A 23,508-nucleotide genomic window follows, 5' to 3' on the forward strand; every position below is an offset into this window, starting at 1 on the left:
CCCTGGTGCCAGTCGTATCTTAGTCCACCGCTGGGCTTCACCCCGTCCCACGGCGGGGAGGAGGTTGGATGGGGCACCAGGACCTGGGGATGGGGGGGGCTGGCCTCAAACCCCACCTCGGCGTGCCTGCAGGTGCCTGGGCCCCGGTGCCCTCAGCCCTCGACCTCACCTGCACGCCCTGGGCCTCACCTGTCCAGCGGGGCGGCTGCTCTGCCCATCTTGCAGGTTTCCTTGCCGGGGAGGAAACGCTAAGATGCCCCCAGGAAGTGCCCGCTGGCCTCAGAGCATGCTGGGGGCTGGGGGTGGGTTCCTAGGAAGCTGACACCACCTGGCCGTGGTCTCTTCCGCATGAGCCCTCAGCCCCCTGCCTGGAGTGTCCAGCGAGCCCTGCAGCCAGGCTGTCCAGGCAGGGGCCCCGGGAGGCCCCCTTCAAGGGAACGGGGGACGAAGGGGGTCCCATCAGGGCGGGGATCCCACAGCCACAGGCTTGAGATCAAATCCCTGCTCTTCCTCCTCTGCGGTCCGTGCCGTAGCTATCTTGACCCCATTTCAGGGATGTAAATCTCTTCGAACTGGACTGTTCGGTCACAGAGCAGGCCAAGGGCCTAGGTCCTGGGCCCAGCGGCCGGCACCTGCCCAGATGCAACCCCAGGAGGAGCGTGGCCCTGCCGTCCGCGGCACAAAGCCCCAGTGCTGCCCAGAGCATCCCAGACTCGAGCACACCTGGGGGCTGGGGAGAAGGCCCCTCGAGGCAGGACTCGCTGCCCTGCTGCCCCTCAGCACAGGCCCTCCTGCTGCCCCCACCCTGAGGAACACCCTGCATTCCCCCAGTCGGTCTGCTGGGGCCCCCGGGTCAGGGCACGCCAACAGCACAGCTTGTGAGCGACACCCTCAAGTTCCACCCCAGGGTCCGTGAGGAACCGGGCCACAAACGGAAGGCTCCAAGCACCCACGACCAGCCCAGGAGCCAGACGGGAAAGTAGCAGCAGAGGGCAGCCTCCGAGGCCAGCCCTGTGGCTGCGCTGCGGACACTAACCGTAACCCGAGCTGCACCTGACCTTGCTGCACCTGTCACAGGGAGTCCCCAAACAGCCGTGGGGAGCCGGGGCTGGAGGGTGAGATGGCCTGGGGACCCAGCCAGGGCCAACCCAGTTCACAGACAAGGACAGAGGCCTGGACAAAGACAGGGAAACACCCCCAGATAGAGGAGTCCTGGCAAGGTGCGCCCAGGTGAGCTCAGGTCTCAACGGCTCGGCAACCCTGCTCCCAAGGGCTGTTTCCTGCAGTGTCGGGGCCTGGGCCACGACAGCCAGGAGGAAATGCTCCCAGGCCACAGAAGCAGCACACCCTGCACCCAGGGCCGGGGCTCCATGTCACAGGTGAGCACTGAGGTGCAGAGGAGGCCCCTCGCCCAAGGACACGGGACTCACGAGATGCAAAGAGCCAACCCTAAGCAGAAAGCTGACTTGGGGGCCCACGCCCAGGTGCAGCCCAGGGCCATGGGCCCGGGAGGGGGCCCAGGCAGGAGCAGAAATGCCTGGAATGCGGGGCAGAGCCGCAACAAAGGCTGCAGGCTGCAGGCGCCTTGGCGGGCAGCTCAGAAACAAGCCAGCTGCAGACGTGGCCTCCACTGCCAACCCCTCCTGGCAGGAGAGGCCCGTCCTGCCTGCCCCACACTCCCGCACGCCGGGGTGGGGCCCTCACCTGCCCAGGTGAATGAGTGAAAGACGAGGGGGAGGGAGGACCCCAGCAGGCCTGAGTCCGGCCTCCTCGGGGGCACCAGCCACCACCGCCAGGGGCTCGGGACCTCTTCTGGTGGGATTTCTCCTCCCCAAGAGCACACCAGGCTTTTCTGCTCCATTGCTTTAATGGACACAGCAAGTCACCAGACGGCTTTGCGCAAAAAAAGAAAATCTGAGCAGTATCATCGGCATCTCACGGAAACATAAATACATAAATTACATGTTCGCACACCTCACGTCAGACGTACATTCGCGGGCACAGCACTGAATGGCGCGGCGCTCGGCAGCAGCGCGCGGAGCTGGGGCAGGCGTCTTGGGCACCGGTGCAGCCTCCCGGTCCGTGGCGAGGGAGCCGGGGCACGGCTGCCTGGTCCCCCCACCCTGCGGGCCACCCTCCGCCCACTTGAAAAGCGTCCAACTGACCGAAGCCTGAAAACTGCACCAGTTGAAGACAGTCCTTTGCAAAAATCTTCCACCAGCACACATGCGACAGCCGCTGTTCTGCACACAGTCCCGCCGCAACAGGGGCCAAGATCCAAGGGATCTCGATGTCGTTTCAGCCGCGAGGTGGTGGGCAGGGGCAGCTGCCAGGCCAGGCCAGCAGGGCCTCAGGAGTGGACACAGGTCGGCTCACTTCTTGGGTAGTATTTTCAGCCATCCCTTTGGCTGCTCTGACGCGGCGGACCACCTGCAGGATGGCGCTGTCCGGCCTATTCCCATAGCTTCTGGAGTCCGAGGGCAGGCCCTGCGTTCTGGGGGTGCTCACTGTGGGGGGTCCGGGGGGGGGCACCAGCCCGGAACGCTCTGGTCTCCTAGTCTCCACTCGACGCTGCACCGTGTGACCAGGGAACAGGAGTGCACACTCAGTACTAGAAAAACGTGACCACGAAATGCTTTTCCATGTGCACGGGTGTTGTTGCTGGGATTTTTTTTTTTTTTTTTAATTTTGGATCAAAAAAAAAAATAGCAGGCTCTTAGGTATATAAAACTGTCATATTAGATAAAAATACAAACTTCACCTTTACAAAAAAAAAATGAAAACAAACAAACCAACACACATTTCTGTCAATACACATAAAGCATAACATCTTACCAAAAATAAAGAATTTAGGTTCTGTCCAACACTGGCCGCGGCAGGGAGCCGCCTGCACGGCTGGGGCACGTTAACGACAGACAGAAGCAGCAAAGCGTCTCGCCCGCCACGCTCGGGAACACGGCATCCCACGGTGCGGTGCGCGCTCCGGGAACGTGGCCTCAGGGGCTCGGGGGCGGGAGCCGCAGGGACGGCAGACGATTGGTTTACGCATAGTTCTCTCAAAATGGCTTAAATTAAAACGTGAGATAACGGTGGATCGAGGGAGACACAAAGCAGGAGTTAGGAGATGATGCTTAGGTAGGTATACCACGTTTATTTAATACATCTCATTAGTTTGCATCTTGCTAGGAAAAATACCGTCGCGCTGTCCCGACAGTTACAGCAGCCTGTGTGTTATTGGTGTAAATGTCATCCAAGAGATAATTAAAAAAAAAAAAAAAAAAAAAAAAAGCTAGGCAAAGAGTAAAAAGGAAAGCTTAGTAATCACTTTATGGTGTAAATAAAAAATCCACTTAAGGCTCTCAGGAAGGTTTCTGTATAGACTCAGATACTACAGCCAGGAGGTGTGGTTTCTAGGGTTCGCGTGGCGGCGTCCGAGACGTTCCTGCTCCCCGCACCCCGCAGAGCCCGCCGCGCCCCTCCGGAGTCGCGCCCAAAGTAGGCTCTGCGTCCTCGGCAAAAAGCACCTGTGGCCGCCCGGACAGAAACCCAGTCTGCGGAGACCTCTGCGCTTCCGTCCCGCGGGGCGACCCTCCGTGCGTTGGACTGTGTAGAGACTTTGTGAGTCCGTTTTGTTTTTGTCATGTTTTGTGGTTTTGTTTTCTCTCTCTCTCTCTCTCTCTCTCTCTCTTTTTGACAAGGAAGCTTCTTACTGCTTCGCCGAGTGCTACAATACTTGCTTTGATGTCACATTGAACAAATGTGCACTGTCTCTTTGTTCTCCGGAGTGTTCCCGGACACAGTTTTTCACGGAGGAGAACAAAGACCGCACACTGGCAATAAAGCACCGTACATAGTAGGTTCAGGAATGTAACACGCCATGTCCATCCATGTCCCAGGGCAGGGCTGCCGGCGTAGCCTCACCTCACGTCTGCAGGAGGGAGAGAAACAGACACTGAGACCACGAAGCACACGTGTCGCTACGTGGACGGCAAACGGGGTGAGACGTTAGACCCAATCAGGGGCACACGGGGATTTAGTTTTCACGAAATTTTGAAAATCAGATTTGCCAAATTAGCCACACTGCAACATCCTGACCAGAATTGGGACGAGGCTCACAGCACCTCACAGAAGAGCAAGCCCCATTCTCCCATTGTACAGATGGGGGAAACTGAGGCCCAGACTGGTTCTTTTGCCCTCTTCCCTTTCTTACTTCTGGCCTGGGGCTTGGAGGTGATTTCTGGAGCTCTGGCAGCCATACTGGGCCATGAGGCAACCCCAAGGAGTGAGGCTAACAGCCACAGAGAAGGTGCCCCTGTGACCAGGCAGATCTACACCTGATTCTTTAGGGTGACTCTCCTCCACCCGTGAGTGTCTCCACTGCACTTTCCAACACACGGGCTGCCCAGAGGCCTGGAGCCTGAGCTAGCCTGAGCAGGAATGGCTGCCTCAAACTCTGGGGTCTCCATCACCAGCAGGCCCAGGGAGGTCTGAGCCTAACACTCTGCAGAGGCTGGGTGCACAGGCAGGTGAGAAACCACCCACCACACCACACCCTTGAAGCTTTGAAGACCTTCCCCCTGGACACTTTCCTCCCAAGAGGGTCCTCAGTAACAGACCTGACCTGGGGTCTCAAAATCACACGTCGCCCGACAGGAGCCAGGGTTCGTGGATGCCCTGTCTCTGGGACTCTCCTCTGCTCCAAAGCAACTATTTGTTTCGGATGCCACAGCACCCCACATGCCAGGAGGAAGGACCAGGAGGGCCTAGAACTGCCTCCTCCACGACGGCTGTGGTTGCTCAAGTCTCCTTTTCTTCTGGGAGCAGCACGCCTCCCTAGGAGACATTTCTGAAGGTCCCTTGCAGCCAAGGGATGGCAGATGTGAAAAACAAAGGTGGCAACAGTGGGGTTTCCAGGAAAGCTCCCTAAGGGGTTCTCCTGCCCATTTCCCATCCCTCTCTCTCTCAGCCCAGAGCATAGATGTGATTGCTGGAGCCTTGGCAGCCACCTTGAGCCATGAGACAACTCTGAGGATAGAGGCCACTAGCCCCGGATGGAAGCCCCCTGATGATGCTTCGAGACTACTCCACCTGCTATGGTCTCCCATCTTCACACGGAGTTATGACCTTGACTTCACCTTGTCTCCATCCTCCCTGTTGTTTCTGGTTTACTGGTGGCCGAACGCAATTTTCAACACAGCGGCCAGTAGCCCTGCACATTTATAAGATATTTCCAGATCCACTCAGCTCCCAACACTTATCTGCAATCTCTGTGAAGCCTCAGTTTTTACATCTGTCAAATGGGGGGATGACCTGCCCTGAGGGTCCCAGAGCAGTCGGCAGTCAGCGGTGCTCCACTGCTGCTCAGGAAACCCAACCGTTCCATTCATGTGCGATACCTCTGTGTCCCCAATCAACGACAAAGAGAAGAACCAAGCTAGAGGGGGCCCCAGAGCAGAGGTGAGCCGTGGATCAGGGCTCTCTGTGCGGCAGGAGGGGACGGGGAGCCAGGAGACCCGAACCCAGCAGGCATCGGAAGCCGCAGAACCACCGAGGCCAATCACGGCCCCGCCGCGCCCGCGACTCGGGAAGCATGATTCGAGGGAGTGATCTGAGATTGCCTCTCCCAGCCCTGCAGGATGGCGGCATGTCCAGCGGTCAGGTCCTACCTGGTTGGCTGCGTTAGGTGGGTTTTAACCTTTTTCTTTTCCGTTTTTTACCTGACTCCCTACGCCTTCCTGTTAACGAAAGGGCAGGGCGGTGAGAGGGCCTGAGGGAAGGCTGTCGGGTGGAGACCGAGGCCATAAACCTGGGGTGTTTATCTTTCTAGGAGGACTCCATCACCAGGCAGAGAGTCCCTCTGCTCCCCAACGTGGCAGGTTGCTCTTGGGCACGAGACCCCGGCGGCCATGCGGAAGCCGCCCTCCCACCTGCACCTCCCGGGCGGGGCCTTCTGCATCTGCTTCCCAGGTTGGCCCACGGGCCCACTGGGCTACAGGCAACCTGCGCACCCCAGCGCACCCCTGCCCGGCTCCGACCTCCTCCCCACCACGCCCGCGGGTGCAGATCTGCCTTCCAGCACCCCCAGGTGTGCATCCACCCGCAAAGCCACCGACTCACTCACTGGCGGCCCGATGTCACCACCCGCCGAGGGTCCCGCAAGGCTCCAAGGACCCTCTCGAATGACAATGACAATGGAGGCAGCCACTCACCTGTGTCCTCTTCCCGGTAATCCGGATTCAGGCTGGTGGTCGTACACGCGCATTCCAAGTGTTCCTCTAACCTCACCTGGACTTCTTTTAATTTTGGCTTCTTCCTGACATATTCCACCTTGGCCACCTGCCCGGGAGAGCAGAGCCCCGCGGTGAACACCCACAGGGAGCTGTGGACACCGCGGGGCACACGGGGAGCTGGGGACACGCTCGGCCCTCCCGGGCTGGAGGGTGGGGTACGGGGGGCCTGACCTCCGATCTGACCTCCTCCCAGGTACTCTACCTCAGTTGGGGGGGCACCAGGTGAAAACACCACATGCTACAGCACAGTGTTTTGTGGCCTGGTCCCGTTTTTGTTTAAAATGAACCCAGAGGCTCACATATGCCAGGGGGGTCTGAAGGGTGCACACGGCAAAGCTGGGGTTCTGGGCACAGGCGTCGGGGAAGGCATTAGCTGGTACACCTGTGTGCAGCCCGGAGCTGCTTTCAGACGTGTGCTTTGTTACAAAGCAAAGCAGCTGCGGCCCAGGAACGGGATTTACTGCTGTGGAGCCCGGTTCGTGGCCGCCCTCCCACCCAGTCCAAGGAGAAACAACAGACGCAGCCCCAGGGGCCGCGAGGAGGTCTGGGCTGGACACTGGTGGTTGGACTCAGAGTCTAGGCGGTGGCCCCAGGCTGCTGGCCTGACCACCCAGGGCCACCAGGCAGCCCCAGCCCAGGCCTGGGCTCTCTTTGGGCTCAGAGGATGCCTGACCTCAGGGACACGGGCCACGACCCCAGGCCATCACAGGAGCTGCACGCGATGGGCTCGACAGAGACAGAGGATGGGGCTTCCAGGCAGGGGAGTGCAAAGACAGCCCAGAACTTAGCTGCGGACCCCTCTCCAGACCAGCCTTGGTGCTGGGGCAGAACCACACCTGGGAGACTCACTCCATAGCTCTCCCATCCAAGAGAGCCTGAAGCACAACCTCCAGGTGTTCAAGAATGGAGGGCAAGAAATCCAATCCCCACCCTCCAGGGCAGGTCCCCTGGGCATCCACAACCCATCCTGAACCAGCACGTTCTGTCATGGGAGTGCAACTCCACCCCACACACGTACATATGTGTATGTAATGCACACACACAGACCGTCATGGGTGGGCAACTCCACCCCACACACGTACACATGTGTATGTAATGCACACACACACAGACCATCATGGGTGGGCACGCCACCCCCCTGCTAAACTCCCCATCATGGGAGCACAACACACATACACACCCCGTCATGGGAGTGCAACTCCACCCCACACACGCACACACGTGTATAATGCACACACACGCACTATAATTGGAGTGCAACTCCACCCAACATACACACACAAGCACACATGCACATAATGCACACACATGCCCATTCATGGGAACACTCCACCCTACACATGCACACCTGTGGGCACAACACACACGTGCATAATGCATACACACAGTGCGTGCATGCACCTGGCATCAACAGGCAATCAACACGCAGCCACTGAGTGCCCCTCCCCGCTCCTCCCCACCCAGTGAGCAGAGGGCCTGAGCCCTTAGAGAATCGGCTCCCCTAGGCACCTTCCCTGTAAAAGCTGAAATTCTAACATTCACTGAATCCTCCTAAACACCCTGCAGGAGGCAGGGTTATCGCTTCCACTTGCAGGGAAGGAAACTGAGGCACAGGCAAGCCCCTTCCCCAAGATAACCCTGTGGCAGGAGCAGCAGGGCCAGGATGTGGGTGCTGGAGCCACCTGGGGCTTCACTGGGACGCGCCACTGTTCTGTCCTCCCCAAGCCCTGCGAGGCCCACACGCCACCAGTCCTGAACAGCCTGCAAGGACCCCCCACTTCACCTCTCACTGTCCACTGGGGAAACTGAGGCTTCAAGGTAGCAGAGCCTGGGAGACCCCCGAGCACGTGGAGCTCGAAGAAAGCTGGTCACCGAATGACAGTGAGGGCCTAGGCTAGGTCCAGGTGCCCCAGCCCTGTAGGCCCTGCCCCCCGGGGGTCCGGAGACCGGGAGGCCCCCCAGGCAGAGGGTCAGCCCTGCACTCTGAACCAGGCAGCCCACGCCACAGGGCACCCGGCCCCTCAGGCACTGGGGACCAGGCTCGTCCCAGACCCTGCGTGGCCACCTCGGCCACATTAATGGTTAACCCGTGGTGCAAAGGGTGCCGGGCACCCGCAGGCGTGTGAGTGCTGTGGGCAGCCTCAGGTGTGAACACAGCCCCAGGTGTGAGCTCAGGTGTGGGGCGTGGGGCACCTGGAGCCGGCCCAGCAGTGGGGCCTTGGCACGGGAGGTTTCGCTACGTCAGAAGGCACGAGAGACCGGCCTGGGGCCAGCCTTGCCTGTGCGACCGCTCCCTGGACAGGCTCCGCGCTACTAGGCACTTGCGCCCACATGGGCCTTGGACCAGGGCCCCCTCCCCCAATCCTGTCTCCCCAGCAAGAAAGAGGCATCCGTGGGCTGTGCGGTCACCTCCACCCCCTCCTCTGCAAAATGGGGGCCTGACCACACCCACCCAGGGGTCGTGGTGAGGAATGAGAGGTCACACCTGCAGAAGTTGCCAGAACTTAGGACAGAGCCCACTGCTCCTGGGGTCAACATGTGCATTCGGAGCCCAACAACCAAAAGCAGCCCCAGGCTGCAGTCAAGGGAGGCTGAGCCAGGCGGCGCCAGGAGTCTCTGGCACGGCCCACTTATACCCCAGCAGGCAGAAAGTGGGGTCCTCACGTGACCCTCGTTCAGGGTCCTGGGTGGGAGAGGCCACCTGAGGGTGAACCTCAGCAAGTCCCAAGAGGGACTGGCCCGGCCCTCACCCTCCACGAATCACAAACTCCAAGTCTGCCCAGGCAGCAAGTGGGGACACCCCCCACCCCCACATTGCAGACAAGGGGGCCCAGCCCCTCCCGCCCTGCAGGAGCCAAGCAACCTCCTCCCCTGCCCTGGGGCCCTGGCCACAGACACTAGCAGGTGGCAGAGTGCCAGCCCGCACCCTGCGAGCCCCCCCAGCTGAGCACCCACGCTCCCTCCCACCCGGCCTCTGCGGGTGGGCTTGGATTTCCGAATCCCTAGAGCCGGCTCGGGCAGGGCACTTGTCCTGCTCTCGGCCCTGGCCCTCCATCTGGCACGGCCTCTTTGGTCAACAAGCAGCCTCACCTAGTTCCCTCTGCAGGGCAGATACCAGGGTCCGGCTCGGCAGGGACCACAGGGCTCTGGCCAGACGCCGGAGGCCCGGGCGGAGGGGCAGGCCGCCGCGGGGAAGGAGGACTCCCAGACACAACAAACGCTGCCCCCAAAGTCCCCGTGCGAAGGGCACACACCACGGGCCACTCCAGTCTGGGAGCCACTTTCTCTTCAGACAAGCCCGTTTTTATCAAAGAAAAACAAACAGCGATTTATGACTGCACCTGCTTCTGGGTATGCGAGGATTCCAGGCCATTCCGCCACCTCTGTCTGGCCAGGAAATAACTACATTTTTCCCCCAAGAACACATCATGCATATTAAATTCTCAAAAAATCTCTTCCATGGAAGCCAAAGACAAAGAAGAGAGCCGTCCCTAGGACCCCACTGAAGCCGCCTCGCAGGGTCCCCTCCTTGTCCTGCCCCACCCCCGGTCCCCGAGGTGCGGGCTGCACCTTATCACCCCAGACATTCCGATGCCCACTCCTGAGCTTACGTGCTGCTGGCTGAGCCACCTGAACACCCGCCAGGCACACTCACCCCGGAGGACGAGTCCTCCCTCTGGGCCCGGCTCCCCCAGTGCAGCCACCCAGCTCCTGCAGAGACCCCCAAGAGGGCTTGAGACAGCCACGCTCTGTACCCACACCCCAACTCCAGGTGACGCCTGGCCGCTCCCGAGCATGAGACAGTATTAGCCTGGATAAAAGCACCGTTTCCTAAACCCCACGTGCCTGCTGCTGTAACCCTCCAGCTACCCTGAGGTCCATTTCACAGACAAGGCGAACGCCCTGCCCAGAGCCACACAGCTTTGACTCCCCAGCGCCAGGCCGGGCCCTTCTCTCTTTCGAGGGAAGGAGGCCTGGACTTGGAACACGCAGAGGCCCGGCCCTCGGCCTGCCCGTTCTCTGGGCAGAGACACTGAGCCTGTTGCTCAACCCGGGATCTTAACTTGGGCCAAGAACCCTCCCCGGCCAAGACAGCACTGGAGCCCCACAGCCACCGAGCCCCGAAGCCAAGGCCCAGACCTCAACTGGGGTGGGGGCTCTGCCCAACCCGGCTTGAGGGCGCCAAGACTGACGGGAGTGCCTCCAGAAACCTGTCACCCAAAACAGCCCTCCCACTCCATTTCAGGGTGCAGGGCCGGTCCTGGGACCCCCCAGGCGAGCACACACCTTCTGGGAGGCTTGGGCCGGGCAAAGCAGGGCCACAGCCTACAGTCATGACCACGGCTGCAGGGCTGGACGCTGGCTTTTTGGAAACCTGGGAGGAGGCTGAGCAGATTGGCTCACACCTACAAGGCTGCCTGGGAACCGTCCCCAGCCGGGCCCTGGTGGGAGAGGGGCTGAGCTGGCTCCTTCCAGGATGGGTCTGGGCAGGGGTGAGCTAGGGCTGCACCCCCAGAGGTTCCAGCACAGTGCTAAGCCCTCGCTCTGGACCAGACTTCTGGCCTCAGCTCTGTCCAGCCAGCCCCTGCAGTCCCTGTGGGCCAGGCAGCTTGACCCTCACGTCACCATCCTAAAGTTCAGGGCTGGAGAAGAGCCGGGCACCCAGGGACCAGACCCCAAGTGCTGACCATACCCAGCAGAGCGCAGGGAAAAGCCCGCCAGGCTGGTGGCCCCGGGCTGAGGGCCAGCCATGACCTTGTGACCCCAGCAGGGCCTGTGCCAGGGGCTGGGCCCAGAGCAGGGGTCTGCTCTAGAGTGTCCCCAAAGAGAGAGGAGAGCCCAACCCAGGGCCCCAGCCTCAGAATGACCCACACCTGCAACCCCAGTGTAGACGTAGGCGCAGTCACCAGAATGTCCGGGTCCTCGGCAGTGTCCTCGTGGAAGCTGGGGATCTGGCTGTCAACCCAGCACGACCAGACACCCTGAGCCTGGGTCCCCGGGTCACCTTCAGCTGAGCACACTCTGGATGCCTACCAGCCCCGGCTGCCAGGAGCGACCACTCCCTGCTGAGCCCTGCACTGCCACGGCTCCGAGTCTGGGATTCCAGCCCGCATCCTCCGCCCGGGTCCACATCTGCCTGGATCCCAAATGGAGTGGGAGCAGCCCCGGCTCAGCTTCCACAATGGGTCCCCTGTTTCCCCTGACCTCTTGTCCCTCCACCAGAGCCCCCTGTGTCTGGGGCCGGATGTTTTCCTGCAACCCTGGCGGGTGGGCAGGGAGAGGCCTTCCCGGCAGGGAGAACCCGGGTGCTGCAGGGCGTGGCCCGTGACCTTGGGAAGGCCCCTCCCCTCGGGGCTGCCCAGGACCCTCTTCAGACCAGGCCACAGGGTGAAGGCCTGGTCTCAGCTCCACCCACACAGAGCAGGGAAGGGGTCACTGTCCGGAAGGAGCAGGGCCCCCACCGCACTGCTAGGAGCTGGGCTGGGACCCCAGAGGGGCTGGCCGGGGCTGAAGGCTCCTCGGAGCCGGGGAGGAGACATGGCTGCCCAAGCAGGGACCAGACGCTGCCTGTCCTCACCCACGGGAAGCAAGGCTAGAGCCCCCGCTGGGACCTTCCCCAAGTCACCCACAACACGCCGGCACCCGTCCCTCCCAGAGTGGCATCTGGGACACCGGAAGGACAGCCCTCGGCTCTCAGAGCTGACGTGCGGAGTATCGGCGCCAGCGCACCCACGCCCAGGACCCAGAACAAGACCACAGGCATCCAGGGCCCTTGGGCTCAGGAAAGCCCCCGACATACCACCAGCGAGGACCCCAGGAAAGGCGGAGGCTGGGGCATGGTCACACAGGAGGGGCTGGTGGCCGTGGAGCCCCAGGGGAGTGGACACTGGGGAGGGGACAGAGCTCAGCCTGTGCCTGGGGGCCCCCTGGCTGCTTGAGCCTGGAGGCCTGAGTAAGGCCCCAACCTGGCCCACCAACAGCCTCTGAAGACAAGAGAGCCCCCCAGACAAGCACCCCCAGAGCCCCAGGAAGACCTCGGGGCTTTCTAAGGGGAGCGTTGGGCCTTGGCGGTCGCCGGGCAGTGAGAGGTGGAAGTTGCTTCCTCAATACCTGAGCACCGCAGGGAACCAAGTCCTCAGAGGTCAAGATAAGTCCCAGTTATGAGTCTAAAGTGCCTGGTGGTGTGACACATAAACACCCGTTGGCCACGGGATCCTTCATCAAGACAATTCTTCCCAGGCATCTCACCCAGGGCCTGGAGCCACAGCAGGGGAGACTTGAAATAATCATCTTCTACAGTCAGAGAAGGGGCCTAATGTGACCCCAGAACTGAGATCCGCAAGCCCAGTTTTAGCAACCCCTGTCCCAGGAGAGTGGGCTGGCCGCCACCAAAAGCTCAGCTGAGGCGCGTCCCAGCAGATAGCACCCGCCTGTGCCCCAAGGTTTCGTGGGACCCTCCGGTGCCTGAACCCCCAGAGCCTGTCTCCAGGGGGAACCCACCTCTCCTCGATGGGAGCCCAGGGATGGCGCCCGTACCAGCCAGGCCACAGAAGCCAGGGGACGCCTCAGACACCCCACCTCCAACCTCATCCTGACAACGGGAGACGGGTCCCCACACAGCGACTGAGCCCCAGACACAGGGAAACTTTCCATCCCACGGCACAGCCAGCAGCCCTGGCTCTCGGGGGGTCGGTCCCTGCCGGAGACCTGCAGCACAGACAAGGGAGTCGAGGCAAAGGGAGCAAACTCAGGCCCAGCAGCCTCCAGGCCGAGAGCCACAGGCCCCACAGCTGCCCAGGGGACTTGCAGATGCAGAACGGCCCCCAGACTCACTTGGGGACAGCAAGATGCCCCCACAGTTAATTTAAACGTGGTCACCCCAAGTCCCCAGCACTGTCCTGAGGTCTCAGCGGTCAGCCCCCACCTGGGACAGGGCTTTGTGGCCAGCGCCAGCTGTGTGCTGGCTCTGACATGGCCAGTCCCGCGTCTGGCCCCGAGAACCCGAACACACTCTCCAGGGCGGGGAGGGCTGGGTGAGGGGCTCGGCATCCGGGGAGACCCCTCCTGACATGCGCTGCGCAAGGCCATCTGGGAGCCACCCCTCTCCCACAGCACCCCAGGGAGCAGGGGAGCCCCCCACATTCCAATGCCCAGAGCCTCACCCACAGGGGTTGGTGTTGGGGTTAGGAGGTGGGGTCCTCACGGGTGGGGTTAGCGCCCTGTCAGAGAGGCCTGAGGAAGCTTGTTCTCCCCTCCCCCCACGTGAGGACACAGCAAGAAGGCATCATCTGTGAAACAGAAATGGGTCCCCACCAGACATCGAATCTGCTGGCGCAGTGAGGACCTCCAGCCTCCAGACCTTTGACAGACTGTTGCTTATTGGCTCCCTGTCTGTGGCACCAGTGTCCCGGCAGCCCAAGCCGAACAGGACAGGCACCACCCCCGGTGTGCAGAAAGAGTAGCTCATCCAGGGCCCAAAGCCAGAGTTGGGGGCAGCTGCCCAACCCCGAGCCCTGCCCCAAGCTCCCTCCACAGATCGGGGACCCCCACCCCCTCTTGCCTTGCCCCCACAACTCCCCAAGGCGCCTGCTCTCCGGGGCCTGGGAATGCCGACAGCGTCCAACTCGGTGGCTGGACACCTTGCAAGACGCCCTAGCGAGGCAGAGGCAGCTCTCAAACAGCGCAGGCGTGAGAGCTCTGCCCCCAGTGAGGGGGTGTGCGGGGCCTGGACGGAGGCGGGACCCAGCCCAGGCAGCAGAGGGGGAGCCGCAGCTCTGCCCCGACCTCCCACTGCACCCCAGCCTCCCCTCCCCACCAGGCCTCAGTGCACCCGTCAGGGACACAGGAGCACAGCCCCCCACCTGCTCCATCAGCCGGCCGAGCAGTGCCCAGAAGGCACTGAGGCTGCCCTGGGGTGGTGGCCCAGGGGCGGCCGGGGCTCACCTTGACGCTGCGGTGGTGGATACGCGAGGGCTGACACTTGACGCTGCTGGTGTTGCAGCAGCCGGTGCAGCGTCTCACCTCCACGCACGGGGGCCAGATCAGGAAGTTGGCGGACGTGGGGTCGACCTGGCTCCGCGGAATCTCATAAATGACCGTCCTGGTCTTGCAGACCGCGGGGACAGCTTCCTCTGCAAAGGCAGGTGCGCACTAAACATAGGGCCCAGGGTACAGCATCTGCCCCAGGCATGGCAGCCACCTCTGGGACCCTGCCCCACCCAGGCCTGGCATAACTGTGACCCCGGAGCGGACAGGAGCCTCACAGAGCTGTCACAGCCTCCCTCAGGACCTCACCCTCCGTGACAGGGTGCTGCTGAGCTGGCCAGAGGATGAGGGGCTGGGTGGGACACTGAGGGTCCGCAGGAGCCCGCCCACAGCCACAGGGAGGAGGGACCCACAGTGGCTGCCAGGGAGAGGCCTGCGGTCCTGCTTGTGGACACTGCCTCCCGTCAGACCCAGTGGCGGAATCTGCCACACTGGCCGGAAGACCCTGTGGCCACAGCTGGCCTGAAGGGTGTAAAATGTGTGATTCCTGCAGCAAACGTCGCCTGGGGAGGGCGCCTGCAATAACCAGCAATCACTCACCCACATGCCACGTAAAGGCGGAAGGTACAAGGGCCACCTTCTTGGAGGAAACTAAAGCTGGGGGGAGTCCACTCGCTCAGAGGAGCAGCCAGGACTCACACCCAGGCAGCTCTGCCAAGCAGGTGGGACCCCGGAGGGTGTGAGACTTGGTGGGTCACACCCCCCAAACCCTTCCCTTCTGGCAAGAAGGCACAGACCAGGCTCCAGAGCCCCCCAACCAGCTGGCTCCTCCTCCAGGGCCAGAGGGACCTGAGGATGCCCCATGAGAGGGGACAAGAACCAAAATGTGGCCCAAACCATCGCCCAGGTATAGCTCTGGAGCCAGACATGAGTTGGGTGGGCGCAGGGAGCAGTGAGGGGCGTCGGGGCAGCCCGTCAGGCACACACGGCTGCACCAGCACGGAGCGAGCTGAAAACTCAGCAGGACCGGGTTTCCAGCCAGGCTCCTACAGGACAGGCCCCAACAGGATCGGGCACTTAAGGAATTTATGATGCTTCTTCTCTCCTGGAAACTCTTGGCCCAGACCTCGGCTCCTCGAGGGGCAGGCGGGCTGGGGCGGGAGACACCTAGACAGGAAGGAGGCCCCCAGAGGCCAGAGACATGGGCCAGGCGGGCCCAGACTTTGCTTCACAGAAGAGGGAAGGGGTGGCTCGCCTGGGGCTAGAGTTGGGAAGAGCCAGCCCCTCTCCCGCCCCCACCCTGTCCCCACCCGCAGCAGCCTCCTGGGACTCACCGATGCTTCTTTTCCTTCGAATGGGCACAGGCCGCTTCTCGGGCGCATGCTTGGCGGCGTGGGCCCCGTGGGCTCTCAGGCTGGTTTCCAAAGCATCCTCAGCCCCTACAGGTGGAAAGAGAAAATGGCGACCAGCCCGCCCAGACCTGCAGGGTGCGCCCAGGGCCTGTCCAGCAGCACTTCCTGCAGGTGGGCGCGGACCACCTGGGCACGAGGAGCAGCCCCTCCCCTAGGGGTCTCCTGGGACACCCTCCATTCCCACCAGGGCTTTTCAGATGTGCAGCAGAGAAAGCATTTGAAACTGTCAAAAACGTCCCATCAGCGTGGAGGTCCCCAAAATACTGGGCCCTGGGACACAGCCGAGGCCCCTTTGGAGAAGGGGCTGCAGGTGGCCTCCAGTATGGCACCACCTCTAAGGAAGCCAGGTGAGGCCAAGCGGGGCTGGAAGAACCAGCTGCCTATGGCCCCCCAGCTTGGCCACCTCCAGGGGGTTCCGGGCTGCCAGGCTGCCCCACTCTGGGACCAAAGGGCAAGCCTGCTGAGACTTTGTGGGTGCATGTGTGTCTCTTCCGCCTGCCTCCTGCCAAGCCAAGCCTGGATGGCAGGTCCTAACCTCTGAGGAGTGTTGGAAGAGCCAGGCTGAGCTGTGAGCCAGACCCCACTTGTTCCTGAAATGAGTGTCCACTGAGAGCCAGAGGCCATGGCCTCTCGTGGAGCACATGGAGGAGATCCAGGGCCTGGCAGAGGGAGGGGAGAAATTTCCCCCTGCAGAGAGGAAGGTGAGGGAAGCCCAGCGTCCATCAAGGAGGTGAAGGCCGGGCGGGGAGAAGGCCCCCAGCCACAGAGCAGTGGCCCAGAGCCAGGCGGAACTGGACCCGTATCAGCACCGAGCACCCAACCGCTGCACACAGACCACCCCACTTAAAGGAAATGATGGCTGCGGAGACCGGCAGGGGAGGACACGGTCCTGCCACCTGCCACGTAGACCAGCCCAGTCCACTGACACTGCCCACGCCTGGGTAAAGCACCACACCTGGCCTCCTTGCCTTGGTGCTCTGGACACAGCTGGGGGTCTCTTCCTATCTCCCTGTGTCCGGCTTCCCCAGTACATAACTGGGGCAAACAGGTCCTGAGAAGGTGGCCCCAACCACCAGGACTCTCCACATGCACTGAGACTGCCACATGCTCTCCTGAGAAGCTCCGAGATGTCCTGGCCACTAGCCCAGACCAGAAGTCCCCTACCCGGTGCAGAAGGACCAAGGTCGTTTTCTGCCCAGGTGTCAGTGACAGTCCACAAACCAAGGGGAGGACCCTCAGCTTCCTCCACCCCCAGAAGTCTGAAGCCTCACATTTAAACCGATCCTTGCACGCAGTGTGAAAACCTCGCATACGGTGTGAATGGCGAAGACCACGTCTCAGCCTGACTTTCTACTTAAAATGACTCAATGTTCCAATGCCACTAATTTTTTTTTGAGACCCGAAATAAGATCAGAACAGAACTACTCATGCAGTAAGAATTTCCCATCAACCAACTGTTACAAGACACATTTTTTCACAGAAAAGTGACACATCTGAGTCATGTTCTGGTCGTGGCCATCTTGACATGCCCAAACCAAAGAGCAACTGGTCCACGCTCAGCGCCCAGGAGGAAACGCAATACCAACGCCAGCTGCCACGTTCCCACGCCTTACTACGGCCACGTTTGCGCGAACTATTTCACCGATGACTCATCTTTACACGTGTGCAGCAGGTGCTCTTCCCTCATCACATCTGAGGATACTGAGGCCCAGAGAAACCTAACAAGACGAGGACAAGTGGCAGACGCTCTCAGACGCCACCCCCAGCGCAGGCCTCTTGCCCTGGCTTGCCAGACAGAGGACTACAGCACCGCCAGTTCATGCACCCTGCTGCGTCTGAGTCGGCGAATTTCTTTCCAGATGAGAGGCAGGGAGGGAATAGCTCCTGGTCATACAAGCCCACCCGCCGCCCAGGATCGAGATGGGTGGCCACCAACAAGAGGTGACCCATGCTAGCGGGAGCAGCGGCCACTCTGATTCACCAGGATTGAGAAGGAACTCACTCCAGCGCCGCATAAACCATCCCCTAAAACTGCTCCCAGGGCAGCTGTCAAGACACTTTCCCTTTCGTCTTCTGCGCACACAGGTCCTGCAACCACCCTCCTGGGACACTTATGCATCAGTTGCTGCATGGCCCCCGGGCGCCGGGCCAGCCTGTCACTTTAGAGAACGAGGCTCCCTGCCACCACTTCACACGGGTCAAACAGGCCGCTGGTCAGGACAATACCACACACTGGTCTCTGAATCCAAAAGCCACACGTGGAAAACCAACTACTCCTTTACTCTGCACGCACCCTCGGGATGCCTGGACTTGGTGGCGGCAGCACAGGAGTGGCATCAGTGGAGGGCCGCCTCGCAGGGCTGAGGCGCTGCAAGCTGGGAGGAAGTGCCAGCTCGCTGCCTCACCTGTGAGATGGGGACGCAGCCTGCACACGGAGGCGCCCTGTGCCAACCACCACTCTGCGGTGGAGGAGGGAGGAGGAGGGGAGCCGCCTCCCTGGGGCACACTGGACAAGCCTCTTTTTGGCCTCCTGAAGCATGGCCTCCAGGAACCCAGCACCAAGAACATCAACCTGGAAGGGCCCACCCCTGGGAGTCACGAAGTGGATAAAGGAAGTCCAGGGAGAGTTATCCCACACCCAGCCCAGGCAGCCTACTCTCAGTGACCGGTCATAGCAGCCCTGTGCCACCTCCCCCAGCCGTCTGGTGGGTTTCAACTCTTCACTCAGGGCGGGAACAGCACCAGCACCTCTCTTGTCCTCAGGCCACACCTGGGGAGGGGGCTGGACCAGGAGTTTGTATTCATAAAAGGTTCTCCCAGGGGCAAGACTTGGGGGGCCAGGGGGGCTGCACTTTGTTCCAACCCACCCCAAGTTTCCCAGGCACTAGGAGAATCATGTCCAGACCCCAAACTTTTGGACAGGTAGCAGGAGGGCTGGGATCCACCCTCTGTATTCCCTGGAGCCGGAGGCAGAAGAGCTCCAGAGACATTTTTACAGGGGGCAATTTGAAACCAGCCAGGAGGGACAGGCTGGTGCATCCGTTTGGACCCACCCCCAAAGAGGCTCAGTGAAGCCCCCAGGTCAGGAATGCCTAAGCAGAGCCTCACAGTGCTGCAGGGCTAAACTGTCAATGGGTGGGGGGTGGGGTGGGTGGGGGCGGGGCTGCAGAGGCAGAATAAGAATGGTCCCCCCAGCAAGGGAATGGCCCATTTCCCTGCAGCATCTGAAGCCAGACAAAAAGCCCTGGAACCTTCTCTCTGACAGGCAACCTTCCACTTCCAAATGCAGGGGGACCAGCAAAACGCAGAGGAGTATTTTACCCGGCAGCCCTAAGCCAAACCCTTCTCCCCAGGGTTGCTCTTCAAGGGACCAGATCAAAATCCCCCCTGGCCCAACTCTGATCTCCAAGTGAAATTCTACCCCCGTCCAGATAAGGATCAGACGGAGGATTTCCTGGGTCAAGAAACTACAGAAACCATGGGCCTTGTTAGAAAATGGTTTTGGCATGAAATGAAAATAGCTCAGGCCTCTCCACCACCATAATTAGGTACAAATTTCCAAATGACTAGACCATGTGATTTTACTTAATTCCGCCACCACCACCCCCCCTTTTCAGGGTAGTTTGCAGGGAGAGAAAAACCTTCATTTCACTTAAAATTCTTCCAATTCTACTGCCTTTAGTTACTCTTTTCAACAAGTTCATCTTGGGCCTTTTTTAAAAACCAATCAACAAGGTTTCCCACGTGAGCACATCCCGCTTCCCTAGTTAACTCTCACGTTGAAGTTCCCAGGCCAAGTGTTAATTCTGAAAAGGGCCCCACAAAGCTGTGGATGGGGACCTGTCTTCCAGAAGGGGCTTTCTCCATCCCTCACCCTGGGAGCCAGGTGGGGAGCCAGGCGGGTGGCCACCCAGGCCCACAGCCATTCTCCCTCTCCCGGGTCAACCTGGGTCCCTGGCCAGTGAGAAACCCTTTTAACCCTTGCTGACCCTAGTCTAGTCCAACTCTGCCGCTGACACTATTTCAAAACTCAGTGCTTACAAATAAACTGTTCTCTACAGTGGCTGGGCTCCAGGCCCTTAGGGTGAGCCCCAAAATAGACCCCAAGGAGCAGATGTGTGCAAGTCGTGCCTTTTTATAGGGTCGTCAAAGGAAAAAGACAAGGGCCTCTTGCAGCTACAAAAACCCAGCCTCGGGGCAACAGCCCACCAGCTCTCAGGGATTACAAAGGGCCTTGGCCGGGGGCGGCTCCTCCCTCGCGCCGCCCTAGGACCCGGAGCCGCGCCTGCCACCGGGGCCTCGCTTCGCGGACCGCTGCCCCGCGCTAGGGCCAGGGCTCTGCGCCCAGGGCCTGGGCCGGCTCCCGCCGCTTCTCCGGCCCCGGGACAGGCGCGAGGCCGGCACACCTGGCTGGGGCGCCGGCGCCCTCTATGCGGCTGAACTTTCTGTGACACACGCGGCATTTTCCTTAAATGCGAAAACAATCCCTGGGCGAGCGAGCAGCCCTCGGCCGTCGCTGGGAGAGAAAGTGGCGATTGGAAGAGAAACTCCTGACTCATCCGCCTGGGCGTTTATGACCGAGGATTGGATTCTGACCTTTCGGTGCGCTCCTGCGCGGCGCCCGGCCCGGCCCGAGCGCGGGAGGCGGCGCGGGGCGCACAGACTGCCCGCCCGCCCCTCCCCGCGCGCCAAGGGAAGGGGCGCGATTTACCTACGGAGTCTATCTCCAGGAGTCGCTGGAGGTCCCGGATGCTGTGGATCTGACTGTGCGCCAGCCTCTCGATCACCTCGCGGGGGATCTCGGCTTCCTGCAAGCAGAGGCCACACGGTCAGCACCCGCGGCTCCGCGCCCCGGCCGCCGAGCGCGCCTCTTCCCCGGGCCGAGGTGACCCCGCCAGCGCTGGCCGCAGTCCCCGCCCCGGCCCACGCGGAGCCCTCGCCTGGGCCCGGGAACCGGAGGCCGGGGGTGGGGCTAGGAGAGACCCCAAATTCTCCGACTCATCCATGTCTGCCCTTTGCAAAATTAAAGTGCCCCCACCTTTAAATTTTCAAACAAAAGCCGCGGCACTCTGACCCCTCCGCCCGGGGTGTCAGTTACAGAAGGTCTGGGGGCGGCGAGGGGGCCGGGGAGTTTCTGATTTAATAGTGAGATCAACATCTAGAAAGATCAAGTTGAAATGCGTCACGGATCGACGACGAAAGTCACGGCGGCCCTAACACTTTAATCTAGCCAGGGGCTTAAATTTCACGCCCCAGAATCCTGGGTGAACCCGCCGAGGAGTCTCTCCGTCTCACAAACACACGCGCGCGCGCGCACACACACACACTCGCACACACACTCTCACTCACACACTCGCCCCACCCCAGGCTCTGGCCCAGCCGCGGCCCTAGCGCCGACTGAGACACCCAAATCCAGCCGGCAGCTGAGAGAGGCTGCCAGGGAAAGCGAGGGTTAAATATCCACCTCTCGCAGCCCGCAGGTCCCTGCCCAGACCGCCCTCACCTCTCGCCCCCCACTCTCCTCCTGATTTTTAAAAGGAGTCTGGGGTCGCTGGGGGAGCCTCTAGCACCAAGTTCCCACGACGGGGGATGCAGAAAGTCATTCATCACAACACAGCTCCCGGGAATTCGGGATTGGGGGGTGGGGACGGCGCGGTGGGAGGGCGCGGGCGCCTGGCCCGGCCCCAGCTCGCCTAGCTCAGCCACCTGTAAGCAGGCCCCGGGCGGGCGGGACTGCCCCGGCCCTGCACCCGGCCGGGCTTGGGGACCGGGAACCGGGGGCTGGGGATCCGCGCTGCCCACCCTGCCCGCCCGGGGACTTCCGCCGCAGCCATCTCTACCTGTTTGTCGGCTGCCCTCCACCCCTCCCTGGGCTCCGCCAGCTCACACACCCCCTTCCCCGCTCTCCGCACCCCGCTGCTGCATTGCCCGCCGCGCCCCGGCTACCCCTCCCCAGGAAGGAGCCCGCGCCCCCCGAAGTTTCTCCCCACTCGTCCACCTCGCTGCTCCCTGGTCCCTCCAAGGCAGAGCGACGCAACACGCTGGAAACTCACCAGACACACTTAGGCATGGCAGAAAATAGAACCCAGTTCGGAAATTCTAAAAATCGACTACCCTAGCAGAGAAATTAAAATGCTCTGCAAAGCCCGGACCACCCTGGCCAGCGGGCGACCGCGGAAGGTGTGCGCCGGGAGAGTCGGAGAGGGGACGGGGCGCGGGGGCGGCACCAACCTCGGCCAGGGCATGGGCGAGGTATCCGCAGCCGAGGAGCAGCAAGCAAGCCCAGGTCCTCATCGCGTCCCGAGGCGCAGGCGGCTCGGCGGGGAGGCGAGGCCGCGGGGCGGGCGCTCCAGCCGGGCTCCTGTGGCGGCGAAATTCAGTACCATCCCTCAGGGAGCGCGGCCGGAGGAGGGTGGCGCGGGGAGCAGGGAGCCGGCGGAGCGCGCCCGGCGCGAGCGGTGAGTGCAGAGAGGCAGGCAGCGCCAGCGAGGAGGAGGAGAAACAGGGAGTGCGCGCCCGCCGCGCCCGCCGCGCCGGGAGCCTCCTGGGCCGCCGGGTAGGGGGTGGGGACGGAAGGGGCGGAGGGCGGGGGCTGGGCTTCTTCCTTGGTGCGTTCCCGGTGCTGGCCGCCGCCGCGCTCGCTCCCCGGCGCTGGCGTTAGGAGCGCCTTGGCCGGTAATTCTGCATATTTGCGGGCATCGGCCCCGAGAGGGACTCCAGAGCGAGGCTGGAGCCGCTGCCGCCGCACTACCGATCACCTGTCTGGACTCCCGGCCCGGCCCGGCCTCTGCTGCGGGCTTGCGCTCTCCCTGCAGGCTGCGGGCTGCAGGCGGCCCTGCGCGCCCACCACCGGGCCCGCGCTCGCCTCCGGCCTCCTCTCGCAGCCGCCGCCCGGCCGGGCACAGCGCGGCCCAGCACTGCGAGGCTCGGCGGCCTGCGTGCGCCCCTCCACGGCGCGCCCTCGGCTCCGGCGCCGCGCTCCGCCCTCCGCCGGCCGGGGCCGGGCAGCGCCCGGGGCCGCGCCGCCTGGCAGCCGCCGCCCGCCCGGGGCCTCGCTGCGCCGCCTGCGCGGGCCTGAGGGCGGGCGCAGGGCCGAGCAGGCGCCGCTGCCGCAGCTGCTGCCGGCAGAGGAGGAGGAGCAGGCAGGCCTGGCTCGCTGGAGTTGTGCGAGCTCCGCAGGGCGCGCGTGTGGAGCCGGCCGGCGGCGGGGAGAGGGTTATAGCGCCGCCGCCGCGCCCCTCCCCCGCCCCTCCCCCCGCCTCCCCCGGATTCCGGGCCCGGGACCCGCACCTCGGAAGCGTGCGAGGGTCGCGCCGGCCGGGCAGGGCCCGGCCGCCACCACCGCAGCAGTGAGCACACACGCGCTCACGCAGGCAGCTAAATCCATCAAAGCCCCGCGCGGGGCTCCGAGCACAGGCGCCGGGGATCCCCGCGCGCCCCTCCCTCGAGCTTGCCCACCCTCCAGTGCCAGCTGCAATCCTGCGGCACCGGGCGGGGAGGGGAGGAGGCCGCCGCAGAAGCGCCGCCGTCGCCGGCTCGCCTCTCACGGGCCCCAGCGGCGGCAGAGGGCAGCGCCCAGAGCTGCTGCGCCAAAAAGGGCTGGAGAGCCGGCCCCCGGCCCCCGCCCCGGCGCTCGCCTTTCACCGTTTGGATCCAGGGCCCCTGCTTTCCCCTCTCCATAAAAGGAGGGGGAGTCAGTCACTGGGGAGAAGTGGGGCGGGTTCAGGGGGAACGTCTGGGGAACTCACCTGGCGGCTGCCACGCGCCCCCGCCCAGGATCCGAATCCCGGGGCATCTGAATGAGGAGCCTCCACCCACAT

General features: G+C 62.4%; 1 protein-coding gene across 3 annotated transcripts; it reads right to left on the reverse strand.

Moving 5' to 3' along the window:
• Positions 1–1,848: 1,848 nt before the first annotated feature.
• Positions 1,849–23,508, reverse strand: PDGFA (platelet derived growth factor subunit A). Of its 3 annotated transcripts, XM_045542911.1 has the most exons (8): positions 23,437–23,508; positions 21,920–22,049; positions 20,404–20,496; positions 15,611–15,715; positions 14,235–14,422; positions 6,210–6,336; positions 5,667–5,735; positions 1,849–3,928 (listed from the first exon to the last, which is right to left on the reverse strand). In XM_045542911.1, the coding sequence occupies exons 1-7, from the start codon at positions 23,506–23,508 to the stop codon at positions 5,680–5,682; spliced, it is 771 nt and encodes a 256-aa protein (XP_045398867.1). In that variant the 3' UTR covers positions 1,849–3,928; positions 5,667–5,679. The 3 variants fall into 3 exon arrangements, with proteins under 3 accessions (XP_045398867.1, XP_045398865.1, XP_045398866.1); XM_045542909.1 differs by lacking the exon at positions 23,437–23,508 and having other exon boundaries at positions 20,400–20,496; positions 21,920–22,538; XM_045542910.1 differs by lacking the exons at positions 5,667–5,735; positions 23,437–23,508 and having other exon boundaries at positions 20,400–20,496; positions 21,920–22,538.

The sequence above is a fragment of the Lemur catta genome, chromosome 2, assembly GCF_020740605.2.
Source record: "Lemur catta isolate mLemCat1 chromosome 2, mLemCat1.pri, whole genome shotgun sequence".
Classification (NCBI taxonomy): domain Eukaryota; kingdom Metazoa; phylum Chordata; class Mammalia; order Primates; family Lemuridae; genus Lemur; species Lemur catta.